This window comes from Chlorocebus sabaeus, chromosome 6 (genome assembly GCF_047675955.1).
Source record: "Chlorocebus sabaeus isolate Y175 chromosome 6, mChlSab1.0.hap1, whole genome shotgun sequence".
Classification (NCBI taxonomy): domain Eukaryota; kingdom Metazoa; phylum Chordata; class Mammalia; order Primates; family Cercopithecidae; genus Chlorocebus; species Chlorocebus sabaeus.
The window spans coordinates 47,120,294-47,135,711 of NC_132909.1; the positions used below are offsets into that span (position 1 = coordinate 47,120,294).

Genomic DNA, 15,418 nt, shown 5'->3' on the forward strand with positions numbered 1-15,418 from the left:
AGGCTGGAGTGCAGGGGTGTCGTCATAGCTTGCTGCAACCTCGAACTCCTGGGCTCAAGCCATCCTCCCCCATCAGCCTCCAAAGTGCTGGGATTACAGATGTGAGCCACCACGCCAGCCTGGAGCATTTTCGTTTGAGGGCGGGGGCCACATAGAGAAATAGTGAAGGGTATAGTTTTTAGAACCAGCCCACCTATGGCTTCAAGTCTCCGGATCTACCCTTTCAACAGCTTTGCCTTCAGCAAGCCCTGCACGTCAATATTCTCAATGACATTGCTCAAGGTACTTCAAAAGGGGGTTGAAAAAATAGTACCGTTCTCACTAGGTTGATGAGGGTATTAAATTATAGGAGGCACAGAGTGGGAACAGAACCAAAGCCATCTTTACCATTTATCAAGAGTAGGCCCTTGGGCAAATCCAGGTATGGTGAAGGCTGAGAACCTTTCTTCATGCAGTAACTGACCTCTCCCTGTCACATCTCACCCCAGGCACAGCCTCCATGCAGAGAGCCAATCACTCCACAGTGACTCAATTCATCCTTGTGGGCTTCTCCGCCTTCCCCCACCTCCAGCTGATGCTCTTCCTGCTGTTCCTGCTGATGTACCTGTTCACACTGCTGGGCAACCTGCTCATCATGGCCACCATCTGGAGCGAGCGAAGCCTCCACACGCCCATGTACCTCTTCCTGTGCGCCCTCTCCGTCTCCGAGATCCTCTACACCGTGGCCATCATCCCGCGCATGCTGGCCGACCTGCTGTCCGCGCAGCGCTCCATCGCCTTCCTGGCCTGTGCCAGTCAGATGTTCTTCTCCTTCAGCTTCGGCTTCACCCACTCCTTCCTGCTCACCGTCATGGGCTACGACCGCTACGTGGCCATCTGCCGCCCCCTGCGCTACAACGTGCTCATGAGCCCGCGGGGCGGCGCCTGCCTGGTGGGCTGCTCCTGGGCTGGCGGCTCCGTCATGGGGCTGGTGGTGACCACGGCCATTTTCCACCTCACCTTCTGTGGACCCAGTGAGATCCACCATTTTGCTTGCCATGTGCCACCTCTGTTGAAGTTGGCCTGTGGAAATAATGTACCTGCTGTGGCCCTGGGCGTGGGCTTGGTGTGTATCACGGCCCTGCTGGGCTGTTTTCTCCTCATCCTCCTCTCCTATGCCTTCATCGTGGCTGCCATCTTGAAGATCCCTTCTGCTGAAGGCCGGAACAAGGCCTTCTCCACCTGTGCCTCTCACCTCACTGTGGTGGTCGTGCACTATGGCTTTGCCTCTGTCATTTACCTGAATCCCAAAGGTCCCCAGTCTCTGGAAGGTGACACCTTGATGGGCATCACCTACACGGTCCTCACGCCCTTCCTCAGCCCCATCATCTTCAGCCTCAGGAACAAGGAACTGAAGGTCGCCATGAAGACCTTCTTCAGTAAACTCTACCCAGAAAAAAATGTAACGATCTAGGAGAAATTCACTGAGCACAACTAAATTGGATTACCGAAGCCTATTGTTAAAAATTACATTCTGTGGTGGCTCACGCCTGTTATCCCAGCACTTTGGGAGGCCGAGGGAGGTGGATCACCTGAGGTCACGAGTTCGAGACCAGCATCGCCAACATGGCAAAACCCCATCTCTACTAAAAATACAAAAATTAGCCAGGCATGTTGGCACATGCCTGTAACCCTAGCTACTTGGGAGGCTGAGGCATAAGAATCGCTTGAACCTGGTAGGTGGAGTTTGCAGTAAGCCGAGATCACGCCACTGCACTCCAGCCTGGGCGACAGTGTGAGACTCTGTCTCAAAAAAAAAAAAAAAAAAAGAAAAGAAAATTACATTTCAGCTAAGCACTGTGGCTCACACTTATAATTTCAGCACATTGGGATTCCAAGGCAGGAGGACTGCTTGATGCCAGGAGTTCAAGACCAGCCTTGACAACATAGCAAGACCGTATATCTACAAAAACTTAAAGAAAAAAATAGCTTGGCATTGTGGTACATGCCTGTAGTCCCAGCTACTTGGGAGACTGAAGTGGGATTATTGCCTAAGTCCAGAAGTTTGAGGTTACAGTGAACTATGACTGTGCCACTGCAATCTAGCATGGGTGACAGAGTGAGACCCTATCTCTCCCTCCACCCCCAAAAGAAAGACAATCCATGAACATATAGTAACCTTTATTTGTCATGCTTTAAGGTTTACAAGGTACCTTGTAGACGACATACAGTTATAAACATAAGGGTTAATCAGCCTCAGGGATGTATTTGAAGTGGAAGTGTGTGTGAGATACTAACACAGAGAAAACCAGGTTTGATTATTTCTATCTGCTGCAAGATACTGTGTCAGCACCAAACCTCAATCTAGACTCCTCTTGCCAGAAGCCAGGGTCATCTAATACCCCCAATAATGCAAACCAGCAATGCAAAGAGAGATGGAAGATTTCATGCCCCACCCTCTATGAGCGCAACACCAGGTAGCTACAACTCAGATTTTGTAAGCCTACTGCAGATTATAGCAGAGGGGAGAAAAGTACCCTAAATTTCAGCTTTGCACAGATCTAAGAGCAATAAACAGACTCTCTGGAAACATCAAGGAAACCTTAGCATTTGAAGGGTGAGCCTTAAATGACTGTAGAGAGACTGAGATGTCTTCATGGTTGGATCAAGGAAAAAAATCATACTGTGAGATACCAAATGCTGTGTTAGAAGGTGACATGGCTCGTGGGCCAGCCAGGAACTCTCTGTTGAATCCGGACAGTGAGTGCAGAGCCCAGGATGAGAGTTTATCTCATGGCCGGGCACGGTGGCTCATGCCTGTAATCCCAACACATTGGGAGGCCGAGGTGGACGGATCCCCTGAGGTCAGGAGTTCGAGACCAGCCTGAGCAAATTGCTGAAACCCTGTCTCTACTAAAAATACAAAAATTAGCTGGCTTGGTGGCAGGCGCCTGTAATCCCAGCTACTCAGGAGGCTGAGACAGGAGAATCGCTTGAACCCCAGAGGTGGAGGTTGCAGTGAGCTGAGATTGCACCACTGCACTCCAGCCTGGGTGACAGAGAGAGACTCTGTCTCAAAAGAAAAAAAAAAAAAGAAAGTTTATCTCATGGTCTCTCAGGCATCACGCTCACCCACTTCCCAATAGGCAGGGATTTAAGATTGACACTACTGTAGAGTATTTATATATGTATTGACAATAGGTCTTCCTGGGTTTGAGCTATGCATCATTTTTTTCAAAGTATGAATTCTCTATCATTTAAGTAGTCACAACATCCCACATTAGCATGAAGAGTGAGGATGTGGGAAATGATTTCAGTCAAAACTTGGAAACTCAGAGAAGCTCCCTTTGCAGAATATGTGCTACAGTTCATGTTTCTTGTTACCCACCAGGCATTAGTGCCTCACAAGGTGGGAGTGAGAGCAGATGCAATCACAGTCCCTCTGTTTGATAGAGGGGAAACTGAGGCACAAAAGATGCATGGCTCATCAGAGACCACCCAACTTGGAAGAGCCAAGCTTCGATGTCAGTCTTTTTTTCGGATTCCGAGTCTTCTCCATTCAACACTTCAAGCACTGCCTTTTTACAGTCGGATCCTAATTTCCGGAGGACGGGTGCTTCTTCAAATGAAACATCTCAGCATCCTTAGCCTCTTTTATGGCACAGAAGACAGCGGCAACCCTCTATGCCCTGAAGCTTGCATCCTTGGAACACAGATGGAATATTTCTACAAATTCAACAGCGCTTCATGATTTTAAAATAAGTTTTAGTCTTGTAGAAATTCTTGAGTAACTTCTATGCATTGAGCCAAGATGCTCCCCTCTCCTGACAAAAGAGCCACCTGGGCAGGAACATAAGTCAGGCCTCCTCTCCCCTCCCCTCCCCTCCTCTCCCCTCCCCTCCCCTTCCCTCCCCTTTTCTTTTCTTTTTTTTCTTTCTTCATAAAAGACCCCATTGGCCTCTGATCCTACCAGTATCCAAATGGATAGAGACCCTGGAAAGAGGCTGGATACTCACTATGAATTAGGCACTGGATGTCTTATGCTAACTTATTCTGATCCTTTAAGCTGCCAGCTGCAAGTGATCATGAGGTTTGATCATCTCGTACATTATCACGTCCAGCATCAGCACGATACTTGGACGATATGTCAATTCTTAACAAATATTACTAAAGTGGACTAATTTAATCCTACAACACTGAACAATCCAGAATGCTGACTTACGTATTTGCTGTGAAAAAGAAACCTCCTTGACCCCCAGGGCAGTGGAAAAGTGTGTGTGGGGAGTCGTGTTTGAGTGAGAAGGACCTGGGTTGAAATCCTGCCTCCTAATTTCCACCAATTCGATTGATATCTTATAGACATTCCACGTCGGTATAAACAAAAGGATGTTTAGAGCAGTGACATGTATGATTGAAAAAGCACTTTGGGAGGCGAGGCAGGTGGATCACTTGAGGTCAGGAGTTCGAGACCAGCCTGGCCAACATGGTGAAACCCCGTCTCTAATAAAAATACAAAAATTAGCCAGGCGTGGTGGTGGGCGCCTGTAGTCCCAGCTACTTGGGAGGCCGAGGCAGGAGAATTGCTTGAGCCTAGGAGGTGCACATTGTAATATATCTCCTCTACTAAGAACCTTTCAATGGCTCCCTGTCTCACTCACAGGGAAATTCGAATTTTACAGTGCCAACAAAGCTCTACACACCTGGGCCCTGCTGCTTCTTCTCTGACCTCACCTCCCTTTTCTTCTTCCCTCAGTCACTCTGCTCTAGCCTCCCCACTGTCCCTCAAACACACCAAATATACTCCTACCTCAGGACCTTTGCACGTGCTGTGCCCACTACTACGAATTCCCTTCTCCCCACAAGATATCCACATGGCTTCTCTCTCACTGCCTAAAGCTTTCTGCTTCAATATCAGAAAATCATTAGATACGCCCATTAATAAAGGACAGGCTTGGTGGGTTTTTTGTTGTCATTTGTTTTCGTTTTGTTTTGTTTTGTTTTTTTGGAGACAGGTTCTTGCTCTTTTGCCCAGGCTGGAGTGCAGTGGTGTGATCGTGGCTCACTGCAACCTCAACCTCCTGAGCTCAAGTAATTCTCCCACCTCAGCCTCCTGAGTATCTAGGACCACAGCCATGTGCCACCATCGCTGGCTAATTTTTAGAATGTTTTGTAGAGACATGGTTTCACCATGTTGCCAGGGTTGGTCTTGAAATCCCCAGCTCAAGCAATCTGCCTGCCTTGGCCTCCAAAAGTGCTGGGATTACAGGCATGAGCCACCACGCCCAGCCAATAAAAGACAGGCATGAGCCACCGTATCTGGGCTAAGATTAGTTTAATAATTATTTGTGGACTTTGTCTTCAGAACTGTGCTAGTTTTGGGGGTGTAGAGAGGCCTTTGTTTCTGTTCCCAGCCTTTGAGGCATTCGCATGTTACCTGGTGCAGTGATACACAGAGAAATACCAGGGCTGTGACCAAGATATGGATTGTATTAGTCAGGGATCTTCATAGAAACGGAACCAATAAGATATAGACAGATAGATAGATGATAAATAGGTAATGAATAGATAGATAGATAGATAGATAGATAGATAGATAGATAGATAGATAGATAAGTAGGTAGATGCGTAGATATATATTATAAGGGCTGGGTGCAGTGGCTCATGCCTGTAATCCCAGCAGTTTGGGAGGCCAAAGCAGGTGGATCACTTGAGGTCAGGAGTTTCAGACCAGCCTGGCCAACATGGCAAAACCCCGTCTCCACTAAAAATACAAAAATTAGCGGGGCGTGGTGGCGTGTGCCTGTAATCCCAGCTGCTCAGAAGGCTGAGGCAGGAGAATCACTTGAACCGGGGAGGTGAAGGTTGCAGTGACCCAAGAGTGTGCCACTGTACTCCAGCCTGGGCAACAGAGCGAGACTCTATCTTAAAATAAATATATATATATATATATACACATACACACATACACACACACACACACATATATATATGGTATTGGCTTACAAAATTATGGAGGCTGAAAAGTCTCACAATATGCCATGTGCAAGGTGAGAAAACCAGGAAAACCAATGTTGACTCAGCCAATAGTTTGAAGGCCTGAGAGCTGAAAGCTAATGGTGTAGAGTCCAATCTGGGCCTGAAGGCCTGAGAACCAGGAGCAGTAAGAGCAAGGAGAAGATGATCAGGCAGAGGGAGTGTGAGTCCAACCTCCTTTGCTGTTTTATTCTATTCGGACCCTCCACAGATTAGAGGATGCCCTCTCACACTGGAAAGGCCCACCTGTTTTATTCAATCCACCAATCCAAATGTTCATCTCTTCCAGAAACACCTTCACAAACATACCCAGAAATAACATCCAGTCAGATCTCTGAGCATCTCCTGACCCAGTCAAGTTGACACGTAAAACGAACCATCCCATGAACAAAGGTCTAAGGGAACCAAGAGGGGTAAGACTGCTGCACCTGGAGCTCTATTAGCCCGGTCTTTGCATTCCCATGCTTGTCCACCAATGGTGATTTTGCTCCCCTTCCCAGGGGACATTTGGAAGTTTCTAGAGACAATTTTTGGTCTTTGCAACTGAGGCAGAGGGTACGTATGTTACAGCATCTAGTAGGTCAAAGTCAGTGACGCCGCTCAACATCCTACAATGCACAGAACAGCCCCCCCCCCCACCGTCCCCAAATGTCAACAGGGCCCAGAATGACAAACCCTGCTGTATTCACTCAAAAAGCATTTATTGAGCACCTACTGTGTACCAGGCATTTTTCTAGGCACCACTGGGAAGACAGTGTTGAACCAATTAGATAAGACATCCTGATCGCAGTGGCTGCCCTAGAAAGAGGAAGACATAGATATTAAGTCAATAATTGCACCAATTAATATATATGGGACATTGTGATAAAAGCTCCGAGGGACCTACGTGAGTTGCTATGAGGGCTTGTAATAGGGGTGGTGACCGAGTGTGGGGAGGTCAGGAAAGAGTTTTCTGAGGAGGTGACCCTCAGGAAGACCCAAGAGAGTGTGGGAGCAGGTGGAGGAAGAAGGATATCACGGGTAGAAACAAGAGTAGATGCAAGGGGCCAGGCGCGGTGGCTCACGCCTGTAACCCCAGCACTTTGGGAGGCCGAGGTGGGCAGGTTGCTTGAGGCCAGGAGTTCGAGACCAGCCTGGGCAACATGATGAAACCCTGTCTCTACTAAAAACACACACAAAATTTAGCTGGGCATGGTGGCACATGCCTGTAATTCCAGAGAGTCTGATGCAGGAGAATTGAATCGTTTGAACCTGGGAGGAGAAGGTTGCAGTGAGCTGAGATCATGTCATTGCACTCTAGCGTGGGTGACAGAGTGAGATCTTCTTTCTCTCTCTCTCTCTCAAAAAAAAAAAAAAAAAAAAAAAAAAGACATTCAATGAACATATAGTAACCTGTATTTGTCATACTTTTAAGGTTTACCTTGTAGACAACATACAATTACATACATAATGTTTAAATAGCACCAGGGATGTATTTGGAGAGGAATTGTGTGTGAGATACGAACACAGAGAAAACATAGACCTGGCTGTGTTTTCACTGAATTTTTGGCACTTAATCCTATTTTAAATTAATGATGGCTTCCATTTTTTAGTCTTTTGTGGGAAAAATGCAAGAAAACTGATTATTTCTACCTGCCGCAAGATACTTTGTCAGTTAGCACCAAACCTGGAATCTAGACTCCTCTAGCCAAAAGCCAGCGTCATCTAATACCCCCCAATAATGCAAACCAGCAATGCAAAGAGAAATGGAAGATTTCATGTCCCAATCTCTCAAGAAAAAAAAAAAAAAAAAAGAGTAGATGCAAGGTTCCTGCGGTGCGGGCATGCTTGGTTTACTGCCGGGACAGCAGGGAGCCCATTGGGCTATAGAGTCAGAGGATGAATTTGGGGATGAAGTATAGACCTGGCCACACAGCCCTGATGATCACACTGGAGTCTGTACTGTATCCTAAGAGAAATGGAAGGTTTAAGTATAGAGATGATTTTTCAGAATTTCCCTTTAGAAAGATCCTTCTGGCTGGCAGCGGTGGCTCACGCCTATAATCCCAGCACTTTGGGAGGCCGAGGTGGTAGTGTCACCTGAAGTCAGGAGTTCAAGACCAGTCTGGCTAACATGGCGAAACCCCGTCTCTACTAAAAATGCAAAAATTAGTTGGGTGTGGTGGCGGGCGCCTGCAATCCCAGCTACTTGGGAGGCTGAGGCAGGAGAATCGTTTGAACCCGGGAGGCGGAGGTTGCAGTGAGCTGAGATCGCACCACTGCACTCTAGTCTGGGCAACAGAGTGAGATTCCATCTCAAAAACAAAAAAACAAAAAAACAGCTCCTTCTAGCTGCTGGGCAGACAGAGACTGGAGGATTTTGGGGGTGAAACAAGAGGGACAACCTCCATGAGGAGAGGATTGAATTTTTATCCACAAGCAAGGGGGTTAGGCCAACACGGGGGAAGAAAAGAGCAAAAGAAGTGAAGGACACAGATCGCATCTCTCAGGCTGGCCTTGGTCTCTAGCAATTACGACTACAACACTGGGCTCCAAGGAACTCAGGGAGCAGGTCCCCTGAAGCCTGGGATCTGACGCTCCTCTCTGTGCTCCTGCCCCTTAATCACCTCTCTGGGCTCTGGTCCTGCCTTGGGGATGCCAAGCACAGAGGGGACCATTATCAAGGCTGGGCAAACAGCGAGGAAGGCAGGAGGTGTGGGGCTTCAGAAAGTGAAGGCTGATAAATGGGGCGAGACGAGGACAGGGTCCCAGGGGAGGGGGACTGGCCAAAGCTAGCAGACAGGGAGGGGCTGTCTCCACCCCTGGGGCATGGGGAGTCGTCACCCCCGGACCTGCTGTGTTTTCACTGAACTTTTGGCACTTAATCCTATTTTAAATTAATGATGGCTTCTATTTTTTAGTCTTTTGAGGGAAAAATGCAAGCATTTAGTTTTTAATTCGTGGGGAGATAAGGCAGTCACTTTGAACACCCGATGTAAGGGGCCACCAAAAAATTCAGCAATCAAGATAAATTATATTTATGCATTTTTTTTTTTTTTTTTAAGATGAAGTGTCACTCTGTCGCCCAGGCTGGAGTGCAGTGGCGCTATCTTGACTCACTGCAACATCTGTCTCACTGGTTAAAGCAATTCTCCTGCCTTGGCCTCCCAGGTAGCTGGGACCACATGCGGGCACCACACCCAGCTGATTTTTGTATTTTTAGTAGAGATGGGGTTTCACCATGTTGGCCAGGCTGGTCTCGGACTCCTGACCTCAAATGATCTGCCTGTCCCGACTTCCCAAAGTGCTGGGATTACAGGAGTGAGCCACCACACCCGGCCTAATGCAATATTTTAAAAAACCAAAATGAATGCCAAAAAAAAATCTATGGTGAACAAAATGTCAACATTTTAAATAATGTTTAAAGGAGGTGAGGTGTCTTCCTCACCTCACCCTGACGTGGCCCTTGGGGTCTAGAATATGCCATGTATAAAAACAACACTAAGCCCAACTTCTTTGGTTGTTTTAAATTTACACAAGGGTTACTACTAAATAAAGTGAAGGAGTAATCACAAAGCTTATTTTAATTTCAGAATGCATGGACATTGGTTAACCAAACTACAGCAAGCTGGCTTGCTTTTCTGATCACCACGGGGAACCGCAATGACACATCTTGGATATAACCCAGAAGCCACATTTCCTGCACTCTTTCAAACTCACGCAGTCTGATTTTTACCTGTTTCCCAGCCTATTCCAAGGTATCTTCAGAACCATGACCAGCTAGAAAGCACAAGCTACACCCCAGGACATGTGGGGTATAAGCAGGGTATAAACATTCTCTTGTGCATGACAACTCCACGTGATGGGGGTGGAAGTTTAACATTTGGGATCCCTTTGCATTTTATAGGGGAGGCAAAGAATGCCCCCTAGATATTAGTAGTTAAGTGCCCTGGAACTTCTAATACAACTCAGGTAGATTTTTTTTTTTTTCAAAGAGTTTAATTATTATTATTATTTTTTTTGAGACCAGGTCTTACTCTGTCACTCAGGCTGGAGTGCAGTGGCACAATTACTGCTCATTGCAGTCTTGTCCTCCTGGGCTCAAGCAATCCTCCCACCTCAGCCTCTCGAGTAGCTGGTACTACAGGCACATGCAGCCATGTCTAGCTAATTTTTTGATTTTTTTTGTAGAGATAGGGTTTCACTTTGTTGCCCAGGCTGGTCTTGAACTCCCAGGCTCCAGTGATCCTCCTGCCATGGCCTCCCAAAGTTTTGGAATTACAGATATGAGGTACTACGCCTGGCCCAATTTAATATTTGAATGTGACACTCTCTTTTGTATTAACATGTCTACTAAAAAAAACAAACACAGAAGTACTAAAGCCAGTTTGGCCAAACTCATAGTGTATCCGTAATTCTCTGACACTGGGTGATTCTTCCTAAACCCACGAAGACAGAGTATTTCTAGTTCTGGGCTCATTCCATCGGCGCTAGCTAGAATTTGCCTCTTGTTTTCAATCCAGCTCTTCCTCTCTTTCTGAAGTCAGAACATCCTGACTTCCCCTCTTCACAGGCCCTGAGAAATGTCTACTTCTTACCCCCAGCTCTCATTTAAAGAATAGGTTCAATTCTAGCTTTTCCACATCAGTGATGAAACCTTTAGATAATTAACTTAATCTCTTTATAACTTAGCTTCCTTATCTTCAAAATAGAACTTGGCTGGTGTCACGGCTCATGCCTGTAATCCCAGCATTTGGGGAGGCTGAAATGGCAGGATTGCTTGAGACCAGGAGTTCAAGGCTAGCCTGGGCAACATACTGAGATCCTGTCTCTACAGAAAATACAAAATTACCCTTGTAGTGGGCATGCATCTGCAGTGCTAGCTTCTCTGGAGGCTGAGGTGGGAGAATTGCTTGAGCCCGGAAGTCGACGCTGCACTTAGCCATGATTGCACTACTGCACTCCAGCCTGGGCAACAGAGCAAGACGTGTCTAAAACAAACCAACCAACAAACAAACGAAATGGAGTTAGCAATCCTGTCTTCTTTGTGAAGTAAAAGAACTCATGTGTGTTAAGCACCTAAAGCCTGTCATTAGTCATCGGGGAAATGCAAACCAAAACCGCAATAAGAAACCACTAGGATGTCTATAATAAAAAAGTCAGGGCTGGGTGTAGCGACTCATGCCTGTAATCTCACCACTTTGGGAGGCCAAGGTGGGCAGATCGCCTGAGGTCAGGAGTTCAAGACCAGTCTGGCCAACATGGTGAAACCCCGTCTCTACTAAAAATACAAAAATTAACCAGGCGTGGTGGCATGTGCCTGTAATCCCAGCTACTTGGGAGGCTGAGGCAGGAGAATCGCTTGAACCCAGGAGGTAGAGGTTGCATTGACTGAAGATCGCGCCACTACACTCCAGCCTGGGCGACAGAGCGAGACTCGTCAAAAGAAAAGAAAAGAAAAAAGAAAAGAAAAGAAACAAGGAGGGAGAAAGAGAGTGACAGAGACAGAGAGGCACAGAAACAGAAAGAGACAGAGAAAAGGGAAAGAATGAAGGAGGGAGATAAGAAGGAAGGAGGAGCAGGGAGGAAGGATGGAAGGAAGGTAAGGAGGGAGGGAGGCAGAAAGGAAGTGAGAGAAGGAGGGAGGAAGGGAGGGAGAGAGGAAGGAAGGAAGGAAGGAAGGAAGGAAGGAAGGAAGGAAGGAAGGAAAGAGGGAGGGAGGGAGAGAGGAAAGGAAAAGAAAGAAAGGAGGAAGACTGAAGTGTTCCCATTCACTACATCTCTTGAGAGAAAGCCAGCCATTTCAGCAATTCTGTGGAAACAGTGTAGCGAAGAAGGTCTTCTTCATGGCGACCATGGCAACCTTCAGCTCCTTGTTCCTGAGGCTGAAGATGATGGGGCTGAGGAACGGCGTGAGGACCGTGTAGGTGATGCCCATCAAGGTGTCACCTTCCAGAGACTGAGGACCTTTGGGCTTCAGGTAAATCACAGAGGCAAAGCCATAGTGCACAACCACCACAGTGAGGTGAGAGGCACAGGTGGAGAAGGCCTTGTTCCGGCCTTCAGCAGAAGGGATCTTCAAGATGGCGGCCACGATGAAGGCATAGGAGAGGAGGATGAGGAGAAAACAGCCCAGCAGGGCCGTGATACACACTGAGCCCACGCCTTTGGCCACCACCAGCACATCGTCTCCACAGGCCAACTTCAACAGAGGTGGTACGTGGCAGAAGAAATGGTGGATCTCACTGGGTCCACAGAAGGTGAGGTGGAAAATGGCCGTGGTCACCACCAGCCCCATGACGGAGCCGCCAGCCCAGGAGCAGCCCATCAGGCAGGCGCCGCCCCGCGGGCTCATGAGCACGTTGTAGCGCAGGGGGCGGCAGATGGCCACGTAGCGGTCGTAGCCCATGACGGTGAGCAGGAAGGAGTGGGTGAAGCCGAAGCTGAAGGAGAAGAACATCTGACTGGCACAGGCCAGGAAGGCGATGGAGCGCTGTGCGGACAGCAGGTCGGCCAGCATGCGCGGGATGATGGCCACGGTGTAGAGGATCTCGGAGACGGAGAGGGCGCACAGGAAGAGGTACATGGGCGTGTGGAGGCTTCGCTGGCTCCAGACGGTGGCCATGATGAGCAGGTTGCCCAGCAGTGTGAACAGGTACATCAGCAGGAACAGCAGGAAGAGCATCAGCTGGAGGTGGGGGAAGGCGGAGAAGCCCACGAGGATGAATTCAGACGTGGAGGTGTAGTTTAGCCCCAGCATGGCGGCCACCCCTAGTTGGGGAAGAGAGGAAAGAAGAGCCAGTAAATAGGAGCATGGGGGTGTCTAATGACTCCTACCTGGGAGGACATCTGAGAGCACCTCCTTCATCTGTCCAAGCCATGGTTACTCCATGTGCAAAAATATGTTATTTATTTTTATTTTTATTTTTTGAGATGAAGTCTCACTCTGTCGCCCAGGCTGGAGTGCAGTGGTGTGATCTCAGCTCACTGCAACCTCTGCCTCCTGGGTTCAAGCGATTCTCCTGCCTCAGCCTCCAGAGTAGCTGGGATTACAGGCATGTGCTACCACGCTGGGTAATTTTTGTATTTTTAGTAGAGATGGGGCTTCAGCATGTTGGCTAGGCTGGTCTCGAACTCCTGACCTCAGGTGATCCACCTGCTTCGGCCTTCCAAAATGTTGGGATTACAGGCGTGAGCCACTGCACCCGGCCAAAAATAGGTTAATAATAATGTGCTCAGGTTTAGCCTGGGAATGATGGCTAACACCTGTCATCTCATCACTTCGGGAGGCTGAGGCAGAGGGGGTCATCTGAGGCCAAGAGTTCGAGACCACCCTAAGTAACATAGTGAAATTCCATCTCTACAAAATAAAAATAAAATTAACCAGGCATGGTGGCGCATGCCTGTGGTCCCAGCTACGTGAGAGACTGAGGCAGGAGGATCACTTGAGCCCAGGAGCTTGAGACCAGCCTGGGTAAAATAGCAAGATCCCCAACTCTACAAAGTATAAGAAAATGAGCCACACATGGTGCTGCATGTCTGTGATCCCGGCTAGTTGAGAGGCTGAGGTGGGAGGATCTATTGAGCCTGGAAGATGGAGGCTGCAGTGAGCTATGACTGAGCCACTGCACTTCAGCCTGGGTGATAGAGCGAGATGCTATCTCATAAAACAAAAACAAACTGTTAAGGTTTAAATAAGATCATGCATCTTACTTGCTTTGCACAGGTCTTAGCCCATAGTAAGAACCTCACAAATAGTAATACTGATACAAAATAATAATAACTTTCCTGTTTTTAAGTCCCAGTGATCTCTATTCAGCCACACCTGGGTTGGATCCCCACTTCAGAGCTAGGCAACCGTGGTTGATCCCTTGATTGTTGTGAGCCTTAGTTTTCTCATCCCTAAAAGAAAGTTGATAATAATCCCAAATTGACGGAGTTGTTATGAGGATTTAATAAGATTATGCTCATAAGGTACCTGCCACAGGGCCTGGAATAAACACTTAAGAATGTAAGGTTGAGGGCCGGGCACGGTAGCTCGCTCCTGTAATCCCAGCACTTTGGGAGGCCAAGGCGGGTGGATCACTTGAAGTCAGGAGTACAAAACCAGCCTGGCCAACATGGTGAAATCCCGCCTCTACTAAAAATATAAAGATTAGCTGGGTGTGGTGACATGCACCTGTAATCCCAGCTACTTGAGAGGCTGAGGCAGGAGAATCACTGGAGCCCAGGAGGCAGAGGTTGCAGGGACCTGAGATCACACCACTGCACTCCAGCCTGGGCGACAGAGTGAGACCCTGTCTCAAAAGCAAAGAAAACAACAAACAAAGAATTTAAGTTTGAGGACAGGCATGGATAGTCAGACTCAGGTTCTGTTAAATTGTAGCAAGTGCCAATATAAGAAAGACCCAGGTGTTCTGAGCATTCTGAAATAAAATTGGAAATTCTTAAGATAAGGACCCTTAACACTACCTATATATTTAGAACATAAATATCAGGTTGAATTACGTGACATTGCCACAGTAACATATCACTGAATAATCTTTGGAATAAAAGGAAAATTAAAAAATGCGAAGAACAAACAAAAATGATAATGAAAAATAGAAATAACAACTAAATGAAATGAATTGTGCCCTAGAACATAAAGAGGGAATTAGTCAACAAACTGGCAAAATTCTAGTAAGATCTGCGGCACTGGTGGGTGAATATGGCTAATTGTAACTTATCGCATATTTTCAAAAAAGCTAAAAGAGAGGATTTTTTTTTTTTTTGAGAATGAGTCACCTAGGCTGGAGAATTTAATAAGAATTCATGCAAACAAAGGGATACACTTCGAATAAATTGGAACAGCTGTCTGTAGTGGGGGCAGGAAAGCAGAGTAGAAGTGAGACATGATGATAAATGGGAATAAATAAAATGAAATCACCCCTGTTGTGCATATCAATGATGATCAAATAAGGATGATAAAATATCATTGAGGAGTTGTGGAGTACATCTGCAGTTTAAGTCCAACAAAAATTGTGTGTGTGTATGTGTGTGTATGGTATCTATATAATTATGTAGATATCTTTGACTAACTGAAACCTACTGTTTTTTAATTTTATTTTTATTTACTTATTTTTGTTTGTTTGTTTTGAGATGGAGTTTTGCTCTTATTGCTCAGGCTGGAGTGCAGTGGCATGATCTCAGCTCACTGCAACCTCTGCCTCCTGGGTTCAAACGATTCTCCTGCCTCAGCCTCCTGAGTAGCTGGGATTACAGGCGCCCGCCACCACGCCCGGCTAATTTTTGTGTTTTTAGTAGAGACAAGATTTTGCCATGTTGGCCAGGCTGGTCTTGAACTCCTGTCCTCAAGTGATCTGCCTGCCTCGGCCGGCCACCCGACGTGTTGGGATTACAGGCGTGAGCCACCACCCCAGCCTCTATT

The 15,418-nt window shown here is 47.2% G+C and overlaps 2 protein-coding genes across 2 annotated transcripts; one reads left to right on the forward strand and one right to left on the reverse strand.

Annotated features, from left to right (window-relative positions):
• Positions 1–499: 499 nt before the first annotated feature.
• LOC103234087 (olfactory receptor 10H1) lies at positions 500–1,453 on the forward strand. The gene has a single exon (XM_007995618.3). It carries the CDS (start codon positions 500–502, stop codon positions 1,451–1,453), a length of 954 nt encoding a protein of 317 aa, XP_007993809.3.
• Positions 1,454–11,058: 9,605 nt separating this feature from the next.
• On the reverse strand, positions 11,059–12,754 carry LOC103234088 (olfactory receptor 10H5). Its single transcript, XM_073017278.1, has one exon. It carries the CDS (start codon positions 12,749–12,751, stop codon positions 11,795–11,797), a length of 957 nt encoding a protein of 318 aa, XP_072873379.1. The 5' UTR covers positions 12,752–12,754; the 3' UTR covers positions 11,059–11,794.
• Positions 12,755–15,418: the final 2,664 nt, after the last annotated feature.

What these genes read in the sequence shown, in the direction of transcription:
- LOC103234087 (XM_007995618.3), top strand. Translation starts at nt 500, where the DNA reads ATGCAGAGAGCCAATCACTCCACAGTGACTCAATTCATCCTTGTGGGC.
- LOC103234088 (XM_073017278.1), bottom strand. Translation starts at nt 12,751, where the DNA reads ATGCTGGGGCTAAACTACACCTCCACGTCTGAATTCATCCTCGTGGGC.